This window comes from Melospiza melodia, chromosome 12 (assembly GCF_035770615.1).
Source record: "Melospiza melodia melodia isolate bMelMel2 chromosome 12, bMelMel2.pri, whole genome shotgun sequence".
In the NCBI taxonomy this organism is placed as follows: Eukaryota; Metazoa; Chordata; class Aves; order Passeriformes; family Passerellidae; genus Melospiza; species Melospiza melodia.
Window position 1 is genome coordinate 13,713,249 of NC_086205.1, and position 25,919 is coordinate 13,739,167.

The following is a 25,919-nucleotide window of genomic DNA, read 5'->3' on the forward strand; positions in this document are numbered from 1 at the left end:
TTGTGCAACCGTAGCTAAGAAAAGCCGCCGAGAAAAAAAAAAACAAAGGAGCTTTGCGTCTTCCAATAACATGAGATGTGCATATACAGTACGTAGCATTTTGGAATTTATACTGTGCTAGCGAGTTGTTGCTTTCAGTTTGATTAGACAATCATTGTTTCGTTTTCCTTGCTTTGACAGTGAGTATGCTTGCACGCTGCTTAAGTCTTCTTAGTGTTATCTAGGTCAGTGTACTTAGGATAGCTTTTATGTTCTGTAAGTCTGACAGATACCACGCTCGACAGAGATCAGCAGCAAATTTTGTTTTATTTGTTATATCTGAGGATAGAAAAATATCTTAAAACTAATCAGAATTGTGTACCACATAGCACCTACTGTTTCTGCATTGCAGATATATTTAGCTCTAACACTGCTTGTGGTTAACAGGGTGTAGCGTAGACACAGACAGCTGATCATGCAGTCAGACCCGGTGCTCGTGTGGTTTGTCAATACTGCTCAGGATTTTGATGGACTGTAAAAGAGAGAAAACAGAAAGGAGAGAAAAAGAAATGTTTTATTTGTCTGCACATTAGACCTTTAGCTATATTATTTCTGCTATCATTGGCTTTTAGTTTTATTTTTTAATACTGGAACTTAAAAATTAAGAAAGCACAGCAAATGCATTCAGGATTTAATATGTGCGACGTGCAATCTTTCTGCATCGAGAGGATGTTGCTGTAGTGGATGCAGCGTTTCTCCAATAAGCAAGAAGACTGTTTTGTTTTCCTCGGCAGGCGACTCAGCCATTGCACAAGCAGATTTTGATAAGAGTTTGAAATGCCTACTACCGTATCGTTTAGAATTTGGAGTTTGCTAACAGTGTTAGTGACTGGAGCTCATCTTGCATCACCAGTTGATGACAATTTTCTTTGTTCCCTCCCACCCAGTTGAACCAAGACTCTGTAGCTGATACGCAATGTCACTTACAACATTAATCAGATACTGCATTTAAGGTGAGCTGTCCCCTACCTCCTCCCTTACCAGAGCTGTGCTGCAGTATGTATCTTACTCCTGCAAGCCTAAAATGGCAGGCAGGATTAACGTTGCTTGTGCTGTGTGCATGCTGTGTATTGAATTCATTATAGTGTGCCTAGTATCTCAAATGTGAGTATGTAAATGGTCTGTGTGCCATGTCATGCAGTAGTGAAGACTGGTTTGTGCTTCATTACAGGCTTAGATATTTGAGCATCACCTTAAGAATTCTTTTTTCATTTGCAATGTGGTGAGCTGTTAGCTTGTCATCACATTCAAACTACATTATTAGCCCTTGGAAAGGAAAAAAAAAAGCAAACTGTGCTTCCAGATGGTGTCACCCTTTTTCTTCTTGCATTTACTGTAGTTTAAATAATGTATATTGTATTGTTAATTAATGTGAATATCGAATTAAAGCACTTGAAACTTACATATTTATTATGCAGGTAGGAGGCACGTCAAATCTATTTTTAACTCTTACGCAGTCCACGTTGTGCAATGGGCTTTGGTTGTCGAGTTTATATTTTCAGCTGTGATATCAATAGGTTGATTTTCAGTAAATGTGACAAGTGGCCTTTGCAGTGGTCAGCTTCAAGCTTTGAACCCTCTGAGAAGGAGAAAAAAAAAAAAAGCAAACCTTGTTTTGCAGTTTCAGAAAACCTTGGATGAGGACTTTTTTTTCCCACTCCTGCTTTCCCTGTTGATAAACTCAGTTCTCCTGCTCACGGTCTATTCAAGCTGCTTCCCATCTGAATTTTGACAACTGCTTCTAAAAAATTATCAAGAAGACCATGAACAGAACTTATCTCCATCGCTTTACATAAAAATGGCTGGGTGCATTGCCATGTTAACACTGCTCTAAGTGGTACATGCAGGTAGGTTGAGATTTGCATGTTTTACTGTTTTCTTGGTCAGTGTTGCAAGAACATGAAATGGGTTTTGGAATGTAGCTTTCAGTTTTGAAATGTACTAAACTGTTAATGAAAACAATCTATATTAAATTGTAGTCTTCACATGTTGGCATGGCAATTACTCTTATCTGGTTTTTTAAAATCTATTGTGAAAGTGGAGCAATCATGTCTGTTAAAATAATCATATGTACTAAGGGCGTGGCAACGCTTATGCAACAAAAGAATTTTTGAAAACCTTATTGATTCCATTACATTTTAAAGCTGACTATAAGCATTACTAAACTTGCAGCTAAAAGACAGAAATAAAAATTGAGGAAGATTAGAAAAAAGAAAAATATTTAAATTCTGTGATAAGCGGTTTTGTGTTTTGTGCGAAATATTAATTAAAGAATAATATGCTTTAATGCTTATATTTTCAGTATTGGCTACAAACATAAAACTGCAGCATTTCTTGTTATTTAAAGGTAGGAGAACTTTAAAGAGAGAGATTGATATAAATGGCCCTGTCAGCTTAAACTGGGTGTCAGTTCACTGAAATGTGTTTTACTTCACACACACAAAAAATTATTAAATAAAAACTTAACAGCCTTAAGTAAAAAACCTGGAATTTGAGCATAAAGAATAACAATAATTATGAGTACTGTGTTACTTACACCAACTCATATAATATATCTCTTTCAAATTAATACTGGGCCAGAACCAGTTTCCTTGGCAACCAAATCCTTTAAAAAGGTTCAATGGTAGAGATGTAGAAAGATGTTATTCTCTTTAGTAGCAATATCACAATGCAAATGGAAATGTCGCAGTTGTTTCCTCTTAGTTCTAACTCAGAATGTGATCTCACTTTGTGTTTCTATGCGGCTATCAGTTCTTAAATGATGCCATGTTTATAAAGCTGTACACACAAAAACCTGGTTTATTTCTGGTTTGCATTGGTTGTTCCCAGAAACGTACCCTGGCTTCATTTTAATTTAGCCCAGTCTTGCATGTAGGTCAAGGTTTGTACTGTGTGTATATAAAGTAATAGTTTTATTATCATCACAAGTATAAAAATATGACTAAAACATTTAGCAGCTGACAAATGTAGAGAATCAGAAGGTTTAAACCTTCTTTCAGCTTTGCTGAATTCCGCCACAGTAATGCTAATAAACCTTTCTTTAAATAGTGGACCCAGTCTGAAGTTCAGGTAAAGAACTGTGTTTAAGCATACTGCTAAAGAACTCCAGTCAGAACTGAAACAAGCCTTTAGAGAATAAGCTCACTTGTGGTCTGCGGTATTTTGCAGACCTTGTAGATTTTGCAAATTTAACTATTATAATTCTTTATTTCTATTTTTAGCTAATATTTTTTACCATGCCAGTGAAATTAAATATTATGTATACCACAGGTAAATGCCTACACAGATCAGATGGTACTGAATGTCTCCACTGAGCTTATAACGTAGTGTATCTCCTCGTCGATGCCCTTTGTACGTGACTTGAGAAATTCTCACTACTGCAATGAGACTTTTGCAGCAGGGAAGCCATTTTCCTTTCATGTCCTTGACTTTAAAATGAGTATATTTTGTGTGGAAGAAGACTCAGCACTGAAAGTGAATGCAGAGGAGGTATTTAGAAGCACAGCCAATTATCAATAATAGCCCTGACAGTATGAGTAATATTAAACTAATTCTCATTTACTTCTAAATATACCAGTTCAGTCTATTCCAAATGAGCAGAGTATAACTGTTCAGGAATATGACTTGTCATGTGTCATAATAGGCAAATCCTAAATGATGACAATAAAACCATTAGATTCATAATTATAAGAATAATTTCATGCACTCCAGTATTCCTCTGTTCCACCTAAAGAAGCAGAACTGAAAACGTAACAGACAGCATCTCTCAAGTGACGTATTAAAGCCTGCATTTTTGTAATTTGATTTATCTCCAGTAGCTTGCTTCTGCTGATTATTTTCCTGTCTAAAATGTTAATATGAGGGGCACCATTAAATGTAGTAAGAAAATAAATTTGTTTATTTCTTGTGTGGTTATTTTTAAAGGAAATGCTGAGCAAATGATATGTCTAATCTATTTATTGCCTCTGATACTTATCTTTAGAAAAGATGGGGCACTTAGCAATAAACTGTTTTTATTATATCTTTGTGTCTAAACATATCCACTCAAGGCATTTTTAAAAAGTAGCTCCATTACATGAGCACATTTCCCTATGGTTCTTTTAAATCCATTTGCAGATTTGCTCTTTGTTAAGGGGTGCAAGTCCTCTTGTAATGAATATAACTGAACTCAAGTGCTTTCATGAGTCCAGAAAAACTCATTGGCAGCCACGAACGATAATTTCTTCTAACGATAGAAACGTATTTCTTTATTTAGGAGGAGTCCAGTAATTAGCAAGCTGTTTCCAGTTTTGACTACTATACGTGGGTTGCTGTATGTATTTCAGTGGCACTTACATCCAGCTAATGCAGAGTGTCAGAATGTTGCTGACAGAGGTGCCAATAAAAAATCTTCTGTAAACTTCATCCATTTTATTCTTTTGCTAAGAGGGCTAACCAGGGCATGGAGGAGCAGGTGCAGTTTTTCCCACCTCCAGCGCAGCCTGCAAATGCTATTGTCAGTGGGGCCTGTTAGGGTTTTTGGGTTTATTTTGTTTGTGGGTTGGGGGGAGGGAGTGTTTAGTTTTATCACAGAAGTCTAATTGTTGATACTGAACCACCCTTTTTATAATTGGAATTTGTTCCTCTATCCATGCAAATTCCATTTCTGCCTAACAGGAAATCTAAACAAAGCATGAGTAAAAATGAAATCAAACAAAAAAAATATTCACTTGGACACTGTCCTACTTGCTTTTCAATGGTCTTTCTAATTAAGGTTACTTCTGCCTCTAAACTTCATTTCGATTTGAAACTGCAGGTCCCTCAGTGGGAAACTAGCTGGGTTCAGATAATATCTGTCAGACTATTAAACAGATTCTGGTCGTAATGAATAGGTACCAATTAACCCTTTTGAGGTACTGTCTGTTGTGCTTTTTCACATAAATTGCTTCACTAAGTATTAAAAGGGCTTTATTATGGATAATATTGTATTTGAATTCTGGCATTATCAAATTTGGGAAATCTTTGGCTTTGGTAAAATCCTTAACTGTTGGATTCCTCCAAACATGATGTTTAATCTTCCCATTTATCATATTTTGGTCATTTATGAATATGCCATTATTGGAATTTGAGGTAATAATAATGGCTTACTGCATTTTTTTTCATTCTGGCCTTTGTTAAGGGCAAATGTGAGCTACAGATTTCTTATTCAAATTAACATATACTAAACCAACCAATTAACATAGGCTAAACCAACAACAACAACAAAAAATTAACTCACCTTCTTACCTTTTCAAGCCAAAGTAATGGATCCTGTATTTCCTGTACAATGTTATTGCTAAGAGCACACAGTGTATTTGCAAATGGAGGATGGAGCTATGCATTCTTAATTGCTGCTCCATACTTGCTGCTGTATGAATGCCTATCAGCTGACTCATAAGGCCTTATCTGCATGATTTTGCAATTTCTCTATGGAACAATTTCATTTTTTTCAGTGTCTTTGAAACAAAACCCGGTTCCACATAATCTTTATACTGTTACAGGAAAAGCTTTTTAGTATGTTTGATACATAATAATAAAATCAGGATGTTTGACAGTGATGAATAATCATTTAAGCAGAGAAATACAGGAAGTGTATTCCAGAGAACAAGAGCTGTGTAGAAATGTCATTATCACAGATCCTGTGGTGATATCTGTGACAAGAGATCAAAAGAAAAGTGGTGGAAGAGAAAGAAGAGAAAGAAAACGTCTTTCAAAATAATTACTTTAAACTTGAAAACCTCCTTACATTTCTGTCTAGAACATATCATTATGTCCAGTCTGCACAACACAGATTAAACCATAATAAAACAATGCAGCAGAAGTTTGGTTAATGCTACTGGTTTATTGCTGGCGTGTTCTAAAATTCCCAGATGTAGATTTGGAGCCCTACAGCACCCCAGGGAAAATTCTGATGAATTACGCAATGTATGTGGGAATTAGTACTCGTCTAATAATTCAGTCATTAAATTTGGATTTTTCCCTTCGCAGGCTGATACACTGTAGCCACACAGTCCACCAAATTACTGAGATGGTTTTGCTGAAAATACCTGTCAATACCACTTTTAAAAGACTCTAACAGAAGAACAACCTGATTTTAGGTGGGTAAGTTTATGGGGTAATTTCACATAGAAATAGAGCTAAATTATTTAACACCATCACCACTACATTACCTGCGTATACTTTCTGATAATTTCTAGTTTATTACAATAATTTAAGATTTGTTCTCACTATGGTACCACATTGCTCTATTTGCATGTCAGTATTGTTGGAATTTTCCAGTTCCTACCGGATTTCTATTTCCATAGAGATTGGACAAACAAAATCAGACAGAATAGTTTTTGAAAATAGGTTGTTACAGCCTCCAGTGATCTGCACAAACCAAACATTTTGGTATGCACACAAAGCTCCTGAGCATGCCAGAATGTTAGCTCTGGATCCCAGTCACCACACAGGAAAGGCAGAGGAACTCTCAGTGCCAGTGCCTGTTTCTGACACTGTTGTGTTGGTTAAGCTGGGTATAGTTCATAGAATCTCTACCTTTATACATGACTCTAATCAGCGACACAAAAAAGCCTCTTGATTCATGAGCTGAAAAGAGCAGTTTGTAGATTCAGGTATAGTATTGTGATAAATAATCACAAAGGATATTTCAAAATAACAGTTCATATTTTGCTCGGCTTTTTCAAATATTAGCAGTTTCATTTTTTCTTATTGTGAATGTCCAATAATAATCTTGGTTAGTATAAGTATGCCTGGTATCTGTGCTTCAGATTTAACATATACTTGTATTGAATGAACGAATCAGTGAAATTCTGACTAAGTCATTAATTTTTAATGCAGTTCTTGGTACCAAAGGGTATAAGAAAGGGAGAAGTCGCAGTGATTTCAGTGGCAATATTTGCACAAATTTTGGTAAGAAATGCTTTGTTGCATCAGAGCCATTCTCGCTATGGTATCTCTAAACTGAAATAAGTAATTAAGGTCACCAGGCAGAATGTACAGTAAGGAATTAAATTTCTAGAAAACCCAGAAAAACACAGTACCACAATCCCAAGTCAAAAAGCCCTCTTCAATTCCTAGAATATCTCAAAATGTATTCTGTAATTAAATTTACTTTTAATATGCAATGTTATGTGTTCCTTTACAGAAAATGTAAAGGATTTTCAGAGGCAATAAAATGGCATTGCTGGTTAAAACTAATCAGTGAAACATTACAATTAGATAAATTCAGGTTACCTGCATTTACAGAAGCAATGAGCTACAAAACCCAAGTTGTATCTATTTTAAGTAAATTATCTTAGAACACTTGCTCAGTACATTTGAGACAGAATACTGGGCCATAACCTGTTTCCTTGACAACCACATAGGAATAAAAGGTACATTAGTAAAGCTGCAGATGTGTGTCAGTGAATGCTTATTAAGCAGCCCAATGCATTTACATACCATGTGCTCACAATAATGCATGCATCTTGAAAATCACCATATAAAAAGATTTCTGGGCATGGCCCAGTGTGGTTTCCTAATACTCAAAGATTTTAACCAAAACCCCTCATGCTTTCAATGAAAATATCTCTTGTGACTTTTTATTATTGCACTTTTAATTTGGCTTGGAATAGCTGGATAATACCGGCATGGTAGGCTTGGCCTGGAAATGGAAACCTTCCTCTAGGATTGTGAATACTTACAGCACTGCTATAAGTGCAGATGGAAATCATGGGTAAAGGTGTCTTTCAGAAATGCTCAGGCACTCTCAATTTGAGTCTTGCACCAGCATTCAGAAGCAAGCGTGATCATATTGCTTTACACAGGGACAAACTGAAGCCACTAAATAAGAAAGAAGCTGGTGTTGCTTGTAGCACATTGGTTCTAGCTAACATAGGCAGGCAAAGAGATATGACCCAGGTGTTGTCTTCTGCCAGACAACAGGAGAAGGCAGGGGTCAAGAAACAGTTGAGGAAGTCAAAATCATACTTGATCATTGGAATAATATCTGGATGTAACATTTAGGCAGCACTTACACTTTCTGTGCAAGTGCGGATTAAAATAAAGCTTAGATAAATAAGATCAGTTCTGAAGTCAGTTTGTCTACTGACTTCAACAAGTTTATGTACAAGTTATTTTTGGCCTTTCTTCTTAAAGTATTAATTTATATATAAAATGACAAGTGTATCCAACACTTTGGGTTACGCCAAATTATATATTTTAAAGAAAAAATCTAAAATCCTATTAGTTAAAAATATGAGGAAAATGGAAATCTGCAAATCTTGGGTTTAAATTCAGTGGGTGTAACCTGAGAAGTTGCTTAGGTGACAAGCACCCTCATTAAATTTGCCTTGAAATCAATGAAAATATTCCCATTTACTTTTTTGGACTGCTTAGTAAGAGAGTAGACTTCATACATAGCAATCAGATTTAGGAAATTAAGCTGACAATTTTCAACATTTCCCTTACTCTCAACAGCCAAGATGAGAATCAATACCAGAATCTAGTATTAATTTCAGATAGTTTAAACACTGCCACAGGAAACTTTTCATGATCCTGAACCATAAACAATGTGGATATGTACTATCACATGCCACTTACTATTAAGGCTCCTGAGTGAATAAGAGTTTGGGAAATTATTATGGAGAGGCAAGCCAGCTGTTGGGGTCTTAGTAGTAGCAGTAGCAGTAGCAGTAGTAGTAGCAGTAGTAGTAGTAGCAGCAGCAGCAGCAGTAGTAGTAGTAATAGTTGTTGTTGCTGTTGTTGTTGCTGTTGTCCCCCACCTGAGCTGAGCTCAGATCTGAGCAGTTCACATTGGTGGCAGAGCAGCAGCACAAACCAGAGCTGGAGCCACCACAGTTTTCTTTGTACTGCCAGTGCTGTCTGCTTTTGTTACAGTTCCTCTCCACTGCATGAGCAGAGGTCCTGCTTCAGCCTTTAGTTTGGAATTGTGCAGTAGGATGGAAAAGGAGGAGTAGGGCTTGGGCTGGGCCCCTTTGGTCAGCACAAAATGGAGCATAAGAATATTTAAGAGCATATGAATTTCTCGAGTGTTCACTAAGTTGTCATAATATTGGCCACACTGCAGTGATGACTGAGAGCATAGCTATCCCTTGTATGTTGGTTTTGGTGTACCAAAACAACAGCAAAACCAAAAATATTTTGCAAAATGTTAAGGAATACTGGAGGCTAGTGGTGGCAAATTAACAGCTTGAAGACCAGCTCTGGTTTCCAAAAGTACTGTGTCCAGCCAGCTGGCAGACCAACTGAACGAGGTGCTTGCAGGTGCAGACTGAACTCTGTTCTGATTTGCCAGTCCATTCTGATTTGCCACATCAGCTGTAGTAAAGGGCAAGAACTGAAGCATTGGCCTGGCCCCCACATACCTCACCCAGAACAGGAGCCCCGAGCTGCATTGTGGATGCTGGCTCCCATATTCAAATGATGCTTCCTCTGGAAACTGGAAAATAGAGGCTGAACAACACTACTTTTATTTTACCTTTCTGATAACAGAACAGGCAACAGAATACCACACAGTAATTGTTCTGAATGAAAAAAACCTAAATGTTTCGTTTGCTTCTTTTGTTCCAAGCTATTCAAATATATTAATCACTACATTTGACAACAGTCATCAACAGAAGAATGTCTGTTGTTGTCATTCTGCCTGTAAACATAGCTTCATGTTTGCAACTGGCCTCTGTTAGCTAAGGACTGATATGTCCTACAAGTGTAGGCAGCTAGGAAACAGCTTGCCAGAAGCACATAAAAAAAGAAAGACTTAAATTGAAGATAATAAGATTGTTCAGAGATAGCAAGATGTCAATTCAGCTGATTCTTAGTAGCAGTACAATATAAGCTTTTGTATTTTGTGCAAGAGAAGAATTTGGATTTATGTTATTGTCATTGCTTCATTTGCTTTTTTAGAAAAGAGAAAAGTATGTAGTTACACCTTTAAAAATTGCTTGCTTGTATATGTTCTGTTTAGTGTTAAGGGGACTCTGATTAGGCCATAGCTAAATTTTAAGAAGGCAGCATTTCTTGGAGAAAGACTGAGTTCGGTGCACGTGCACAGCTCACACGGTTTGAAAGCCGGGCAAGTTATCCCAAGTTTCTCTCCTTTCCACCAAACCTGAAAGGGCAGGGGGCTACTGCAGGTGCTGTAACTGTGTTCTTTCTACCTCCACCTGATGCTGAATAAGAGCAAGAGGGCTGCACATGAACTCCTTCCCTTGCTCATGGGCCACAAAGGGGAGCTGAAGTCACTCTGGGCTGCTGGGTCTTTGCTGTGCCCCCTCCTGGGTGAAGGGCTGGCCTGCCTGAGGGTCCAGAGGAGCTGTTTCCCTCTCAGCAGCACCCCTGGATGCTCCCACCTCAGAAGGGAGAGCACTGAAGATGACAGTCTATCCTAGCATTTTTCTCTTGGATAGGCTGGTCTAGGCACTGAGACAAACCAGTCAAATCCTGGCCAAACTCCTGTTGCTTATGAGGAATTTGCAAGACTGAGTAATGCTCTATATGTTGTTTTCTGCTGTTGCTTAAGAACTGAAACTGCTAGTCTAGAGAGGAATATTGGCACATTTTTCATTAAATACTCTTACAGAAAGAATACCATATGCCACAACTTGCAGAAGTGAGATTCTCAGACTTCAGCAAAGCATCCCAACACCACCATTTCAGTAACCTTGGAAATGTTTTATACATTTTAAAGAGATTTGCTGAAAATTTTTTCTAGATCATGCAGATTTACCACATGAGGAATAATCCAATGCTAAACTCCTTGGACTTCCTTCTAAAAGGAACACAGTATTTGTGTGTTGTCATGCACAATCATTTATGTTTAACAGGAATTGGTACATATACTCTAGCAAGCTCACTGTTTCCGAAGTACATAATTAGTGTTGGGGATTACACCCTGGACTCAGGGCTGCAGAGCACATGGATCTTGTCCAGCTTCTCCCAGATATCACTGCAGGGCATTCACAGCTCTAGCTGCAGCACCAGTGCCTCCATTTTCTTTGCTTGCAGTTGGTTTTCCATGAAACATTAGAATGATTATGTAAAATCTTGGATGATGCCAAGACAGCCTTAGAGAAAGAATTACTTTTTCTGAAGAATATTTTTAACACACAATAAGCTGATGAGTTATTCCCAATAGCTCAAGTTATATATATAAATATGTATATATATATATAATATGTGTGTGTGTGTGTGTGTGTGTGTGTGTGTGTGTGTGTGTGTGTAAATATGTATATATGGAAATCAGTACCTTCAATTACACTACTAGTCACAGCAAAGATGATTCTTTTTTTAGTGGATGAGCTAAAGTTGCCTTTTAAACACCCTTTAAAAAAAAGAGAGAGAAAACTTGATTATTTTTTTTGTTCTCCATATCTATTATATTGTATATAGATATTATAGACTAATATATCTATATTGTCTATAGATATTGTAGACTGCCAGAGCAGCCAATGTTTAAGTACAAATAAATTATTGTCTCTAAGTTGGACAGATCAGTTATACAAATGATGGTTATGCATCTGAGTTTCAAAACAATTTAAAATAATCAATTTTAATTACGATTTAGGGGGAATTAATAACTTAATCTTCTTTAAATTTGTTTCAAGATGCTTGTTCAGTAAGGCATTTATTTCCTTTAAGGGATTACAACAGGTTTAATTTAATCCATTTTATTGTATTGTTACTGACAACACATTTGTCACAAATACTTTTTATGGCACTTGTGTCAAAAATCTTCATTAACACATATGATTATGTAGATACATATCTAAAACAGTAATAAATTTTAAAAAACCAGCAAATAAGCAATAGGCAAAGTTCAAGATTAAAAGCAACCTACATGTAGGTATGAAACTTTGCTTATCCATTATGTAGGTTGGAATAAAAATGAATGTTGGTAAAATGCTGGGACACGCTCTCCCTTTGCCAAAACCACTGTGTTCTTCAATTATTTGTTCCCATTCCCACAGCTGCTGGTGAGCAGCTACTGGTCATCTCATCACTCAATTTGCCATGAGATTAAAGAAATTGTTTTTCAGTGGCAGAGAGCCCTAAGCTAAAAACATGTTCATAGCTTCAGTAGGTGAGCTTATAGGTAAGAATTCCAGTGATCCAGAATTACAAACGGAATTAAACTCTTCACAGAAATGTTCAGTGTTTCTAAGATGAACTTTTAATGTGGACTGTGTAAGTTAGTGAAAAATGTGTGTATAGATAAGTCACTGAAATTGTGACAATTTCCTGACAGGAAAAAATTTCTTTCCATAGCTTTTAACCAACTGGGAAAGCACTGATAATTCCAAGACAGAATTGGGGGAAAAAAGAAAGACCTCCCTTCGTAATAATAGAATTTGTACATTATGTTGATATTAAGCAGTTTCCTGCAATGATAAGCAGCATTTATCATGAAGAGGCTCTACCAAAATTCTAACCTCCGGGCCCATCAAGTGTGACAATGATTAAATAGTTCATGCTTCTGGATTTTTTTTGCTAAAATTAATAATTTCCTATTATTCAGGGCTTTTAATGCATAGGTTTAATATTTGAAAATAAAGGTTCTGTCCCGTGAAGCCTTATACAGAATACTTTGTAAAAATAAACATAGGTTAGCCTTGGACAAAAGCAAGCTTTAAGACAAAAACCGAACTGGTAATTTACCTAACAATGTTTTTCACCTGTCTCAAAGCCCAGTTTTTCTCTAAGCTTTATGATTCCGAGTTCTGAGAAAACAGACTTTGCTGAGTATTTGCAGTGAGAGGCTGAGACAGACAGTATCTGGGAGAACTGCACTGAATGTGTTGAGCATCTGGACAGATGAAATCAAGTTCTAAGGGAACTTTGTTACCGCTTATGAAGCACTGGCGATAATGTTGTGCTTGTTTCCTGAGGCAGTAAAAAATATCAAGAAATCTAAATTATGAGTAAGAATACTGCTTAAAACAAAATTCCTCATGTTGAGTTTCTATATATGCTTTTTAAAAAGATAATATAATCAGATAATGAAAAGGGTAAATGTTACTATTATTCACTATTTAAATGTAATTTATTTCAGGGTTTTTTCTCAAGGATATGTTTGATCTATGCTTTCTGGAGGGAAGTGGCAGAAGGTAGCACAGAGCTGTCTATGCTCAGAGACACTTTCTGCTTCTTGCTGGCCGAAAGGCCTGGAAGGAGAGTCAGGCAATGAAGTCCTGTGTTAGATCCAGGAGGAATTCTCAGGGACGTGCAGAGCACTGCATTGATGGCCGTGGAGCAGGCGCTGGGTTCTGGGAGCGCCGCGTTTCCTCGTCGCTCTGAATTTACCGATTGCCTGCGAGCAGCTCGGCGGAGCGGCCCAGGCCCCCGCTGGCCGAGCGGGCTGAGCGCGGCGCGCTCGCTGCGGAGGGAGGACAGGGAACACGCGCGGCGGAGGGCGCGGGCCCGGCCCTGCCCGGCAGACCTCGGGCAATCCCATTGCCGGGATCGGCACAGCAAAATGGCGGCCGCGCCGTCCGGCCGTCGCCGGGCCGGGATCGCGGCCTCGGCCGCAGCCACCGCCCGCCTGCCGCCCGCGGAGAGCCAGCGGGCGCGGTGTTAATGGCGCGGGGACGGGGCGTTACTGCGCGCGGGCCGAGGCTGCGCCGGCGGGGACGGAGCGGCGGCAGGTCAGTGGCGGCTCCCGCGGGAGGGGCCGCGCGGGCACCGCGGCTCCGCCATCAGCGGGCGCGGTGCGGGGCCCGCGCGGGGGCCGCTCGCAGACGCACAGACAGCGCGAGGCCGCCGCGCCGCACCGGGGCCCCGCAGTGCGTGCGCGCAGCCGGCGCGGGACGGCAGGCGGCGGCAGAGCCGCCCGCGGGCCCCGCGTTCCCGAGGCTGCGCAGCGCAAAGCCCGCACCGCGCGGCGCGGGACCGGCCGGCCGGCCGGCACTGTGCGGGGGCAGCGCCCCCCGGCGGGCGGCGGCGGCCGGGCCGGGCCGGGCCGGGCCGGGGGCGGGAGGGGAGGCCCCGGGGCCAGGGGGAGGCCACCCGCGGCGGGAAGGGCCGCGGCGGCGGGAACGGAGCAGCCCCGGAGCGCCCGGGCACGGACTCGTCCTGCGTGTCCGAGCGTGGCGCTGCCGAGGCCGCGCGGGCTGTTCGTGCGCTGGGAGAGGTCATGGGAAGCGTAAAGCGGGGACTGAGGGAATTGAGGTCGGGATGCCAATAGTGGGGAAGATCCCCGCTCTGCAGGAATGCTTCGTCGCGACCCATCAGAGGTCTGTTAGCACTGACATACTCTTGGGCTACATTCCATCACCCCACCCCAGCCCCCCCCAGCTGTCGAATTAAGAGAGGAAAACGCAAAAAAACATTTAAAATAATGCTCTTCTATAGCAACAGGGAGGGAAGGATGTGAGCAGCGAGAGTCCAAACAGAAGGTCTCTCAATGCGGTTGAAGAAGTAACGTCTAGCTCTGTAGAGTGAGCGCTAAGCTACACGCTCCTGCGAGCTATTGAAAGTCATTAGACATCATTAACATCATTAGACACCGTGAACACGGCCCTGCATGCCCAGGGTTGCAGGGAGGCTGCAGCGCCGTGATCCAGGCAGCCCTGCTGCCGACATAGGACTGGTGAAATGATTCCATAAAAAACTGGGCAGTCGCCGTAGCAGTGATGGTTGGACAGTAAGTTTCCAGGTAAGCAAGGGTCAGAGGTGGGGCGACGTTTGTGTAGGGGGGGGGGGGTTTGTGTTTGTTGGTGATGCCTCCATTTCAGCTCGAGAACAAAACCTGCATCCTTAAGGGGGCTTAAGATACAGGTGAATGTTCCTCCTCAGCTGGAGAAGCCAGCTGGAAACAAAACAGAGACTTCAGAGTGCCCTTACAGAGTGGGGTGAAACCGAACATAGGGAAGATACGGGATGAACATATTTCTGTAGTGTCCTGTTGGTTAGTACCAGAATATACTAACACTTTAAAAACCCAGTAGAAATTCACGGAGTAAGAAAACAGGGAGAATTCTTACTACAGTTCATCTTTTATCTTGCTGGTTTTGATTTTGCCTGGGTACTAGCAACTGCACCTAATGCTTTGGAGTTTTTTTGTTATGCCACTAGCTTGTCTTTCAAATTTAGCTGACTGAAGTGGAATAATCTCATATGTAATGGGGTACACTCACCTGACAGTGGATTTCAAAAGATAAGCAGAAGTTAAAAGAATATTCCTAGATTGTAATAGTTCTCTGTGGTAGTAAAAAATTTGCATTTGGTATTCATAGGCCACTAAAACTTATTCTGAACTCTTTGTTGACTTCAGAGTAATGTTAATATAAAAATTAACAGTAGCTTCTACTCTCAGCTCTGTCCATGTAGAGCTGGCTTCTCTATTTATAATTAGCAGTGTCATCTGTGAATGTAGTCAAATTTGTGTTTGGATGCGTCAATCTCTGATCTTGACATTAACTTTTAATACCACTTATTTTCATTTGTGACTGCTGTTGTGGAGTGCTCTTCTGTTGATGTCAGAAAAGGTACTGTTATAATTTAATAAACCTACTGATCATTACACTTAAGTTTTGGATGAATATTTAAATCTGATTTTTCCAAGTGATTCCAACAACTTTTAAGGACAGGTTAAGTCTGTTACTGTTTTTGCAGAAAATCTGCAAATAGGACTGTAACCCCCAATCAAAAATTCTGCTGTTCTGAACCTGAAGTTATTCATAGGTGTACCAAAGACCATTACGTAATGCTACAAAGGTACTGTTGAGATTCCTAAGAAATTATTTATGTCTGGATTGAGAGTAAAAAGTATGAAATTAACATACAGATTTGTAGGAAAAAGGGATTAGTTGGCTGAGGAGTTTTGTTGCCCTTTAATAGGCCAAATGCTATTTATATATGTTTTGGGAAAAATGTACAAATAAAATGAAGTTTTCTTCTGTAACTCTATAATAAAAATCATACTGAAGAGTAGTTACATTCTGAATGGACCTTCCAGTGTTTTAATGAAAAATCTTTAATACTAACACGTCTGAAAAGTTTGATCTCCATATATATTGGTTCTTGGTAGTGCTCCCTTGGAAAGTGAAGAGCAGGTTTTCATTTCACAGGATGAACTGCAAATAGAATGTAGAAAAATTCCTAAAATACTCCATTTATCTTTGTGTGCTAGGTAGGGCATTTTGATTTTATAGCATTTCAGACAGGTTTTTCCAAATGCAAGAAGCAAGACAGGTGAAATAGAGGCCAGTAGAGAATCATTACAGACATGAATAAATGATTTGAGGTATGCATAGTTTGAGATGAAGAAGGAAAAAGTGTTGGCTCTGAAGACTGATTTGCTCTGGAATTTTTATGTGTAACTTTCCAATGAGATATCTAGCTTATGGTTTTGCACACAGAAAGAAAAAATTAAATGGCCAAATAGCAAATGATCATTTCTACAATGTTGACACAAGGAATCTAGTTTAGTATTTTACTGAGCATACAAAATTGTCCAGGACTGCAAAAGCTGTCAGTCTATGTACATGGCAAGTAGAAATTTAAAATACTCACTTTTGTCCTTAGGAAGATAAATTTTAAGATAATTAGTTGAATAATAAGACTTGTACTAAACCCACTTGGGTTTGTATGCCTCTCAGCATGGCATTAGCAGCCTGATACACTTAGCAGTCAGTCTGTCAGATGATGTCTTTGAACTAAAACCAGCTGTCTCCAATAAAGAAACAGAAAAAACACAGGCAAGTTCCTGTGGGGCAGTTCACTGGGAGGTAGAGTTGACATCATTTATTTCCTATACTCAGGAAATAACCCTATCAATAGCTCCTGTTGTGAAATGTTTTTGATGTCTGATAGTTGGTTTCTAATACCACATCACATGAGCAAGTCAGATGTAATCTCAGACATTGTCAATGAGAAAAAGGAATCAATTATGGAATAGTGGCTGCTTGCGGGAAGAAAAGAATTGTCAGTGTGCTTTCTGTAGACTCCATATGCCAGAAACTATCTACAGTTACATGTGAATTTTCAGATACCCAGCCAAAGCACATAACTGTATCTAACCACTGTGAATTTCAGGTTGCCATTCCAAATGAGTAAATATCACTTAGTGTAAGCCAAATTAGTGCCATAAACAAACCCATTATAAACTATGATTTTAACATTTCAAGGCACAAAACATTGCATCTAGATTTACAGCTGCTGAGAGTGATCAAATAATCAAAATATTATTAATGTGTGTTTCTATCACCATTATATTGATGAATTTGTTTCTTGACATCCATGGCATATCATGGGAAACATCAGAGGTATTTTTTGTGAATCACAGTTTTGTTCTGAATTCTGTGCATTGAAAATTCTCAGCCATCAAAGTCTATTAGAAATTTTGACTAATTGCAAAGACAACACCCTTCCTGATAGAAGCAGTGGCCATGCTTCAAGGTAAAAATTTTACTTCCAAGTTTCATCTGTAATGTACCAAATTACAATCTTGTTCATAGTATGTTTGGTTTGTCTTCACAGTGAAGTTGTTGCTACTTTTTGTGTAATTTGATTTGCAGGGATGTAGTTTGTGGATTTGTGATAAAAGTGTTCTGAGTGTAATTAGATGAGTTAGAGCAAGAGTGTGTATGACTTGTATTACTTAACTTTGTGATAAAGGGCCTATTTTCCAGAACAGATTACTTCCCAGTGTGATAAATGGATATGATTCGTGCTAATTAAATTGTAACTGTGTCAATGTTTTAGAAAATAATTGTTATAAAATAATAAAAGAAAAGTATATGTGATTAGTGTTACAAAGCAGATGGGTCCCTTTGCAAATGGTACATGTGAAAAACAGGATACAGGATGTAATACTGAGATAAGCAAGATCCCAAAACAGAATCGACCTTGGGATGAACAAAGTTGGGATGATTCCAGAAAACAGAATCAGCCTTGGGATGAGCAAAGTTGGGATGATTCCAGGTATGGAATCTAAGTAGTGGTTTTATCTATGAAATAATATGGCTTATTTGGAGCATATTGCTTACTTACATAACACAACGCTTAGCGTGCATGTACAACCTGTAAGGTTATTCAGAGGACAGTGAGGAAGATGGTGAGCTTTCCTCTGAAAAGACCACCAAAAAGCCAACAGACCCCCTAGCAGCCAGTGGAGCATGTGCTATGCAGTATAGTGATGTACATTTCAGGAGTCAAAAGTAGGAGGAGATTCCTGGGAAATATTAATGAACATGTATTGGCATACATCAGTTTGGATTCCTTTGTTTTGTACGTGAGGCAGGGTGAGGAGCCTTCCCCGCACCCCGGTCAGTTTTGCTTATGCTCATATAAACCTTAGTCATACTTAATTAGTCACTGCCAAATTTTTTTTGTATATGCTTGATTATATTTAAAGTACTTGATTGTATTCATTTATATAAAATTGCTGTTCAATTAAAATTGCTGCTAAATTCAATTTTGTTGATTATTAAATTAGACATACAGAACTTCATTCATAACACCAGTATTTTGGGTAAATGAGCCAATGTGTTCTAAATGGCCATTACTGTTTGCTCAGTGAATATGGGTTAAACCTTTATTTTGCCATTTGGATCAAACCTATCTTATATATTGGCATTCTTAACATAAAGTACTTGAGGGTAAAAGTCATAGTAAAATTTTTAAAGCTGAACATTAAAGTTTGGAGCAGCGGATGGAGTATTTAGAAGGTAAATCCTGACTTACAGTGTTGTAATATTTTAGCCTGTCTTACAAAATTTCTGTCAGTAATATTCTTTAAGGTGCATTTAATTTCCACAAGTTTAAAGAAAAGGGTCTTTAAGAAGTGTGATTTTTTAGCACAACTATTTCTTCATGACTTGAAGTCAGAAAGGGACAGTAGTAGTTCAAAACACTACTCCAGACATGGGGAAAAAGGAATAAACCTCATTATGTGATACAGATCTGAATTTGAGGAAAAACATCTGATGAAAACTGATTTTCACCAGATACAAAATTCAGTTGGCAAAAATTGTCAAAATTCAAATTCAACTGGCAAATTAATCAATTTTTTCTAGAATATTTTTCATTCATATTTTGCATATTTTTTCTCAATGGAATGAACCAGTACATTCATATAGTAACAGCCTGGCTAATCGAAACAGTTTTTTTCAGCATTAAACCTAATTATTATATATTAGCAGTTATTTAATGGCACTTATTACTGCAATTAAATCTTACTATTTGAAAGAAATTAAGAACATGCTATCTAATTATAAAATGTGAACACTAAGTATGAGCTATAACTGAAGAAAAAAACTCTCTTATTTTCTACTTGTTATTCCATTATTTTCTACTTGTTTTACTCAGAACTTTTCAGTCAATTTAAAGTAGTGTAAATTATTGAGGGAATTTAATCACTATTCAAAAAAAAATCTGTTCACATAAACAGTATTATAGGTACTTCACTGTTGTCTACCAAATTGTGTTCCTTATGCATTCATTTGCTTACCCTGAAACTGAGACTCTCTTGCTGTGATTTAAATATGAGCTTAGTAAGGAGGTCAGATGCAGCTGTGCTGCGAAGTCGGTGTCTGACAAACAGCCCAGAATCAAAGTCCTCCTCTGCACACAACCTCGGCAACACAGCCTCCCCCTTCGGCTGTGCCAGGTGCCCCCGTGGCATGCTGGGGAATTCCATCCAGGCTTCAGGGAGTCCTTCGGGGTGACCCTGAGCAGCTGCACCCGCTGGCATAGCAAAAGGCATCGGTGAATTCTCAGTGGAAGGCTCAGGATGGACAGCAGGTTCAAGCCACGGGGGAGTGAGAGGGATCCTCTGCCTTCTGCTGAGGAGCTACTGGTGCTCCTGCCTCCTTGATCTGGACAGACATTTCCTGCAGTAGTGTTGGCACCAGAGAATGTATGACTTAAACCTGAAATATTATGACAAAATTTTGCTCATTCTTAAACTTTAAAAGTTAATAAACTAAAAAATATATAAAAATAATATAGACTATAAACTTAATGTATAACTGAAATGGATGAAAAATGCCTTCTAATTTACTTTTTTTTCTTGTAGATGACAGTCATGTCCCATTCAAAGGACCTCAAGGACGACTTCCACAGTGACACTGTACTGTCCATTTTAAATGAACAGCGCATTCGGGGTATTTTATGCGATGTCACCATAATTGTGGAAGACACCAAATTTAAAGCCCATAGTAATGTGCTGGCAGCTTCAAGCCTTTATTTCAAAAACATTTTTTGGAGTCGTACTATCTGTATTTCTGGTCATGTACTGGAGTTAGATGATCTCAAAGCTGAAGTGTTTACAGAGATACTGAATTACATCTACAGTTCCACAGTAGTTGTTAAGAGGCAGGAAACTGTAACGGACCTTGCAGCTGCAGGGAAAAAACTGGGAATATCATTTCTGGAAGATCTTACAGATGTAAACTTTTCAAATTCCCCCTGTCCCTATTCATATTGTGTTAATGAAAAAGGGACCGTCAAAGAGGAAAAACATGAAAAGCGACATGAAGATTCTGCTGTGACAAATGGACCACGAATTACAAATGCATTCTCAATTTTTGAAACAGAAAACAATTTGTTTTCTCCCCTTGATTTGAGGGCCAGCTTTAAAAAGGTATCTGACACCATACAAGCTCCCAGCATCGGCCTCGACAGAAGCGATGTGTGCAAAGATGCTGAGCCAGCCAGTACCTTGGCTGAACACTCCTATGCAGTTTCTTCTGGGGGAGATACTTCACAAGGAGCACCTTTTGTTGACCAGGACAGCAGCCCTTCATACCAGGTGGGTGAGGACCGCTATGAAAATCACCAAGCCACCCCAGTCATTCAGCAGGGAAAACAAGCAGGTAGTACTTCTAAGTCAGCCTTTAAGCCCCAGGGTACTGGTTTGGCTGTAGCCAAAGTACCAGCCTCCACTCTAAGCGCTGCAGAAGCCCAGCATGAAGCAGTTGGTGATCAGACAATTACTTCCTTTCCAAAATCTCAGAATAAAACAGGAGATTTACATGTATCCAGAGAAGAGGGAAACACTTCTGCTAATGTCTCTGCATCTGGGGCGACAGTCACTCCACCTGTTTACAGTTGTAACTATTGTGCAAAATCATTCAATGACCGGGTGTTACTCACTGCTCACCTTCAGCTCCACTCAGAGCATCAGGAAACTTTCATATGCAAATACTGCAGCAAACAATTTGCAAATTTAAATATACTAGAAAGTCATGAACAAGTCTGCATGAGATCAAGTAACTTATCAGCTCACAATGGAAATGAACAAAATTTTGCAGATAACTGTTCTGCTACAGAGGGACGGAATGGAAGCTCCTGTGCGAACACAGAGCCTCCTTTGTCTGAAAACAGCATCACTGATTGTTCTAATGCAAACTGCACTTTACCAGAAACGGATCATTTGGTTAAAGTCGTTGATGGGCAGATATTATACACTTGCGTTGTTTGCAAGCGTAGTTACGTCACCTTGTCCAGCCTTCGCAGACATGCAAATGTGCATTCCTGGAGGAGAACATACCCTTGTCACTACTGCAATAAAGTCTTCGCGTTAGCTGAGTACCGCACCCGACACGAGATCTGGCACACTGGAGAGAGGCGCTACCAGTGCATTTTCTGTCTGGAGACCTTCATGACTTACTACATACTGAAAAATCACCAGAAGTCCTTCCATGCAATTGACCATCGCCTGTCAGTAAATAAAAAGACAGCCAACGGGGGATTAAAACCAAATATGTACCCATACAAACTGTATCGACTCTTGCCTATGAAATGCAGGCGTCTGCCTTATAAATCCTATCGAAATTCTTCCTATGAAAATGTTCCAACGAGTACCCAGGCTAATGAAACTGCTTCTACTAACTGTTTCATTCCCAGCTCTATGAGCTCTGAGCTACCACCGCTGAATTTTCAACGTAGTATAATATCAAACAACAGAACTCTGGCCTTGGATACATCTTCAGGTAATAATGCAGCACCTTCCACAAATACTCAGAATTCTTTCTCTGGAGGAGTAGGTATCTTAAATTCTGACCTGCGGAGGGACTTTTTCCCAGCTGAAAAAAGAGTTTCCACTGCTGCAAATGACTCAAGTTCACAGGAGTGTGATTCCTCAGTTGTGTCTTTAGGTAATGTGAATGAAAATTCAACCTCTGTCATCAGTTACAGCAGTTCTGCACCCTCTGTTATAATGCACAGTAGCAGAGTTTCTTCAGTAATAATGCACAGTAAAACAGTCACTTCCATAGAAAACAGTAAGACAGAATCTTCAAATAACCTACCTAGTCAGTCAGTAAGTGATGACTGTAAGTATGGGTCAGATAATTATGGGAAGTGCATTACAAAATCAAAACCTATTAAGGATAAAAAGAAAACACTGCTGTACAACAGAGCAGAAGCAACTGAGGATACGCAGCACATGACAGGATCTGAAGGTTCATGTAGCAAAACTACAAATACTGTCCAAGAGTCCAGTAAAACTGAAACATACATTGCAAAGCCTGCCTTACCTGGAACATCTGCTGACAGCAATGTCGCACCTCTTTGTCAGATAACAGTAAAAATTGGTAATGAAGCCATTGTAAAAAGACATATATTAGGATCTAAGTTGTTTTGTAAAAGGGGCCGAAAATCCAAACATGAGTCCAAACAGGACAATCTCACTGAAGAACCAGAAATGGAGGTAAAAGAAAAAAGCCCATCTAGACTCTACAGCTCAGAATGCCTGGAACTGACAGAAATGTGTGATGATGTTAGTGACCAGGACTCCAGTGACAAACCCTGGAGACCTTATTATAACTATAAACCAAAAAAGAAATCCAAACAGCTAAGAAAAATGAAAAAGACCAAGTGGAGGAAAAAGCACGGAAGCAAGAACACTGGTATGGAAAGCCACAACACGTGCAGTCGAGAGTATGCGCTCAGGAATGCTCCCGAGGAAAAGGTGGTCAGCCAGGAGGATAACACAGAAATGCCTAATCTTCACTGTGAGCTCTGTGAAAGAGACCAGTCTTCCACAGGAGAAGCTCAAGAACATGTACACTGGCATGTAGCTGCTTCAAAGCCTTACATTTGTGAGTTATGCCAAAAACATTTTCAAAGTCCATCCACTTTAAAAATGCACATGAGGTGTCACACTGGGGAAAAGCCCTACACTTGCAAAACCTGTGGTAAGTGTTTCTCAGTTCCTGGTAATTTACAGAAACACGAACGTATTCACCTGGGTGTCAAAGATTTTGTCTGCCAATACTGTAATAAGGCATTCACTTTAAATGAAACACTCAAAATACATGAAAGAATTCATACTGGAGAAAAACGCTACCACTGTCAGTTTTGCTTTCAGAGCTTCTTGTATCTTTCTACCAAAAGGAACCATGAGCAAAGGCACGTACGTGAACATAATGGAAAAGGATACGCTTGCTTTCAGTGCCCCAAAATTTGCAAGACTGCAGCCGCTCTGGGAATGCACCAGAAGAAACACCTATTCAAAAGTCCAGGCACACAAGATAGAAAAGAACAGTTTTGCAATGAAAGCACTAAACTTTTGGAAAATCCACATTTCCTTGGCTCAGAAGGAAGCAAAGTAAAAAATACACAAAATGTAACTACAGAAGTTATACTCTGAGTGACAGTTGTGCAAAAGAGAAGAAAAATGTATATTGGAGAAGATAAAGATTTATTGAATGGGGAAACGTATCAGTAAGGTCAAATTTCTTCATCTAAATGTGTGTCAGTATATGCAAAAGAAAAAATATCACAGAAAAACTAGTATTTGCAATAATACAGATTTAATTTGGAATACCCAAAATACTTTTGCCACAACAGACTCTAGCATAGAGAGAAAGAAAAATGGCCAACTCAAACCCTTCTACTTAATAGTACAAGAAAGTCGTCACTGAACTATTTCACAGTCCTGGTTTTGAATCAGAATTGTTTGAAGAAAAAGTAATAAGTAGGTTCATGGTGTATCCTGTAGAAGGAATTCTTGCTGCAGAAACCATACATTGCATTTCTTTTTTTTTTTTTTTACAAAAGTAATGTGTTTATAAAGGAGCTAATTGTAATCTTGTGTATCCTAAAGTGAAGGTGGGAAGTGTTTATGGGCTTGGGTGTGCCGAAGTACATTTGAGTTCTGCCATGCTTTTCTGTAACTCAGCCTTTACGAAACATATTCAGGAGTTTAAACTACTCTTTTCCTTTCCATATTCAGTTTTGTAGTTATGATAATAACTGTTAAGTCTAAGTGGAGGTGTGAGAAGTATTCCCGATTTATATATCTCTGAGACATTTATTAAAAGTTCAGTGGAACTTACTATAGCCAGTCTTCCAAACTGCATAAATCCCCATGTCAGCGGCCTGGTGAACTCTTCAGGTGCATTGGTCTAAAGAAAATTATTCTCATGAAACAGAAATCCTGTGTAGAAATGCCCACCTCCTGGTGGGTCTGCAACTCTTGTCTTTTAGAAATACAGTTCTTCTCAACAGAAGGACATGTAGACAGTTTCCCTTCTCATCCTGGAATAATGCCTGGACACAAACAATACAGCAACACCCCATAAATACTTTGAGTTTGAGAGGAGTAGGCAAATAAGAGTCTTGCTTCCATATATATCCCTGAGGCTATCCCTGTGTATAAACAAGTATAGGGCCAGTTTGTGGGGTTCCCTGTCATCTCCATGCCTTAAATGCAACATTTAAGCTTCAGATGTCCCTTCTCAGTGATCCCACCAACCCTTCCAGCAGTGTCCCGTGGGCACAGCAGAGAGGGCCGGGAGCGGGCTGCTGGAGGAAGGAGTGTCAGCCTTCTGCCTCCCTCATCCTGCCGCTCCAGAGGCTGTGGGGAGTCTGCAGCTGCACACGTCACTGCAAACCGGGAGAATGGGCTTCTGAAAGACAGCACCAAAATGTTCCAGTTAATACTGTTTTGTGGAAGTGTGATTCATTTTAACTGAGATGCTTCAAAAAGTCTAAGCAGGTGTATGTCTGCAAGTTGCATTTTATATGCTAGGGCTCTGTTGTACCGTATCTGCATTTCTGGTAGTCATGTTCATACCTGTGAAGTGTTAAAAAATTAGGTCATGACAAGGGTTAGTGATTCTTGACTTCATTCTCTGTGATGGTTCACAATTTGTTACTTAACTTTGTCTTCTTGAATATTTTAAAAGAAACTATAGCTTGGGTACAATAAAACTACAATTGAAATGATAATACAATATTGATTGAAGTAATAATACAGTCCACTTACTTATTCTGTCACTGGTGAATGCTATGAACCCTTGGAGAAATTCTGGTTTCATGGCAGCTTTGGTTCCATTTAAATAAGGATAAAAGAATAATAAACACAGGAAAGTGTAAAGATGTTTCAAAGAAAGTACACAAAGATATCTTCTAAGTGGACTTGTATGGTGATAAATATAGACCAAAGCAAATAAGGTAGAATATTTATAAATACAAAGATAATTTTACAAATATTTTATATAACTGTATAGTTCATAAGAAAAATATTGTTAGCTTGTGTTAGGTTTGGGGGGGGTTTGTATATTTTGATAAAAACACAACTTTGTAACTCTGTATATTCTCTACAGTTTATAGCAAAGCAGTTTTAAGATGGCAATGTCATGTTTATAGTTCAATTGTGGCACTTTTACTACAAGTAACATGTTGCAGTAATGAATCAAGTATTAATGACCAAATTAGAATTAAAGTAAGTGTAAGAGAACGTGAATACTATACGTTGTCAAAGACTGTAATTTGCTACATAATCACATCTGTATTTTTGTTTAGAAGAAAATATTAAATGCAGATGTTAAGGATTGATAAAGAGTCTAATTTTATTTTTAGAACGAGTGATTATAACTCTGTTTTTGCTTAATTAAAATAACATATTCCTA

At 39.0% G+C, this 25,919-nt stretch overlaps 1 protein-coding gene and 1 long non-coding RNA gene across 8 annotated transcripts; one reads left to right on the forward strand and one right to left on the reverse strand.

Annotated features, from left to right (window-relative positions):
- On the forward strand, positions 1-25,919 carry ZBTB38 (zinc finger and BTB domain containing 38). Of its 7 annotated transcripts, none has more exons than XM_063166881.1 (5): positions 1-88; positions 927-992; positions 1,661-1,886; positions 6,046-6,155; positions 20,075-25,919. In XM_063166881.1, the coding sequence occupies exon 5, from the start codon at positions 20,075-20,077 to the stop codon at positions 23,651-23,653; it is 3,579 nt and encodes a 1,192-aa protein (XP_063022951.1). In that variant the 5' UTR covers positions 1-88; positions 927-992; positions 1,661-1,886; positions 6,046-6,155; the 3' UTR covers positions 23,654-25,919. The 7 variants fall into 7 exon arrangements, with proteins under 7 accessions (XP_063022951.1, XP_063022950.1, XP_063022952.1 ...); XM_063166880.1 differs by lacking the exon at positions 1-88 and adding an exon at positions 3,310-3,528 and having other exon boundaries at positions 455-992; XM_063166882.1 differs by lacking the exon at positions 1-88 and having other exon boundaries at positions 455-992; positions 6,046-6,159.
- On the reverse strand, positions 288-5,407 carry LOC134423659 (uncharacterized). The gene is made up of 3 exons (XR_010029168.1): positions 5,305-5,407; positions 1,443-1,618; positions 288-511 (listed from the first exon to the last, which is right to left on the reverse strand). It is a non-coding gene; the product is annotated as an uncharacterized LOC134423659 (long non-coding RNA).

Coding starts and splice junctions, on each gene's coding strand:
- ZBTB38 (XM_063166881.1), top strand. CDS start 20,075: ATGACAGTCATGTCCCATTCAAAGGACCTCAAGGACGACTTCCACAGT.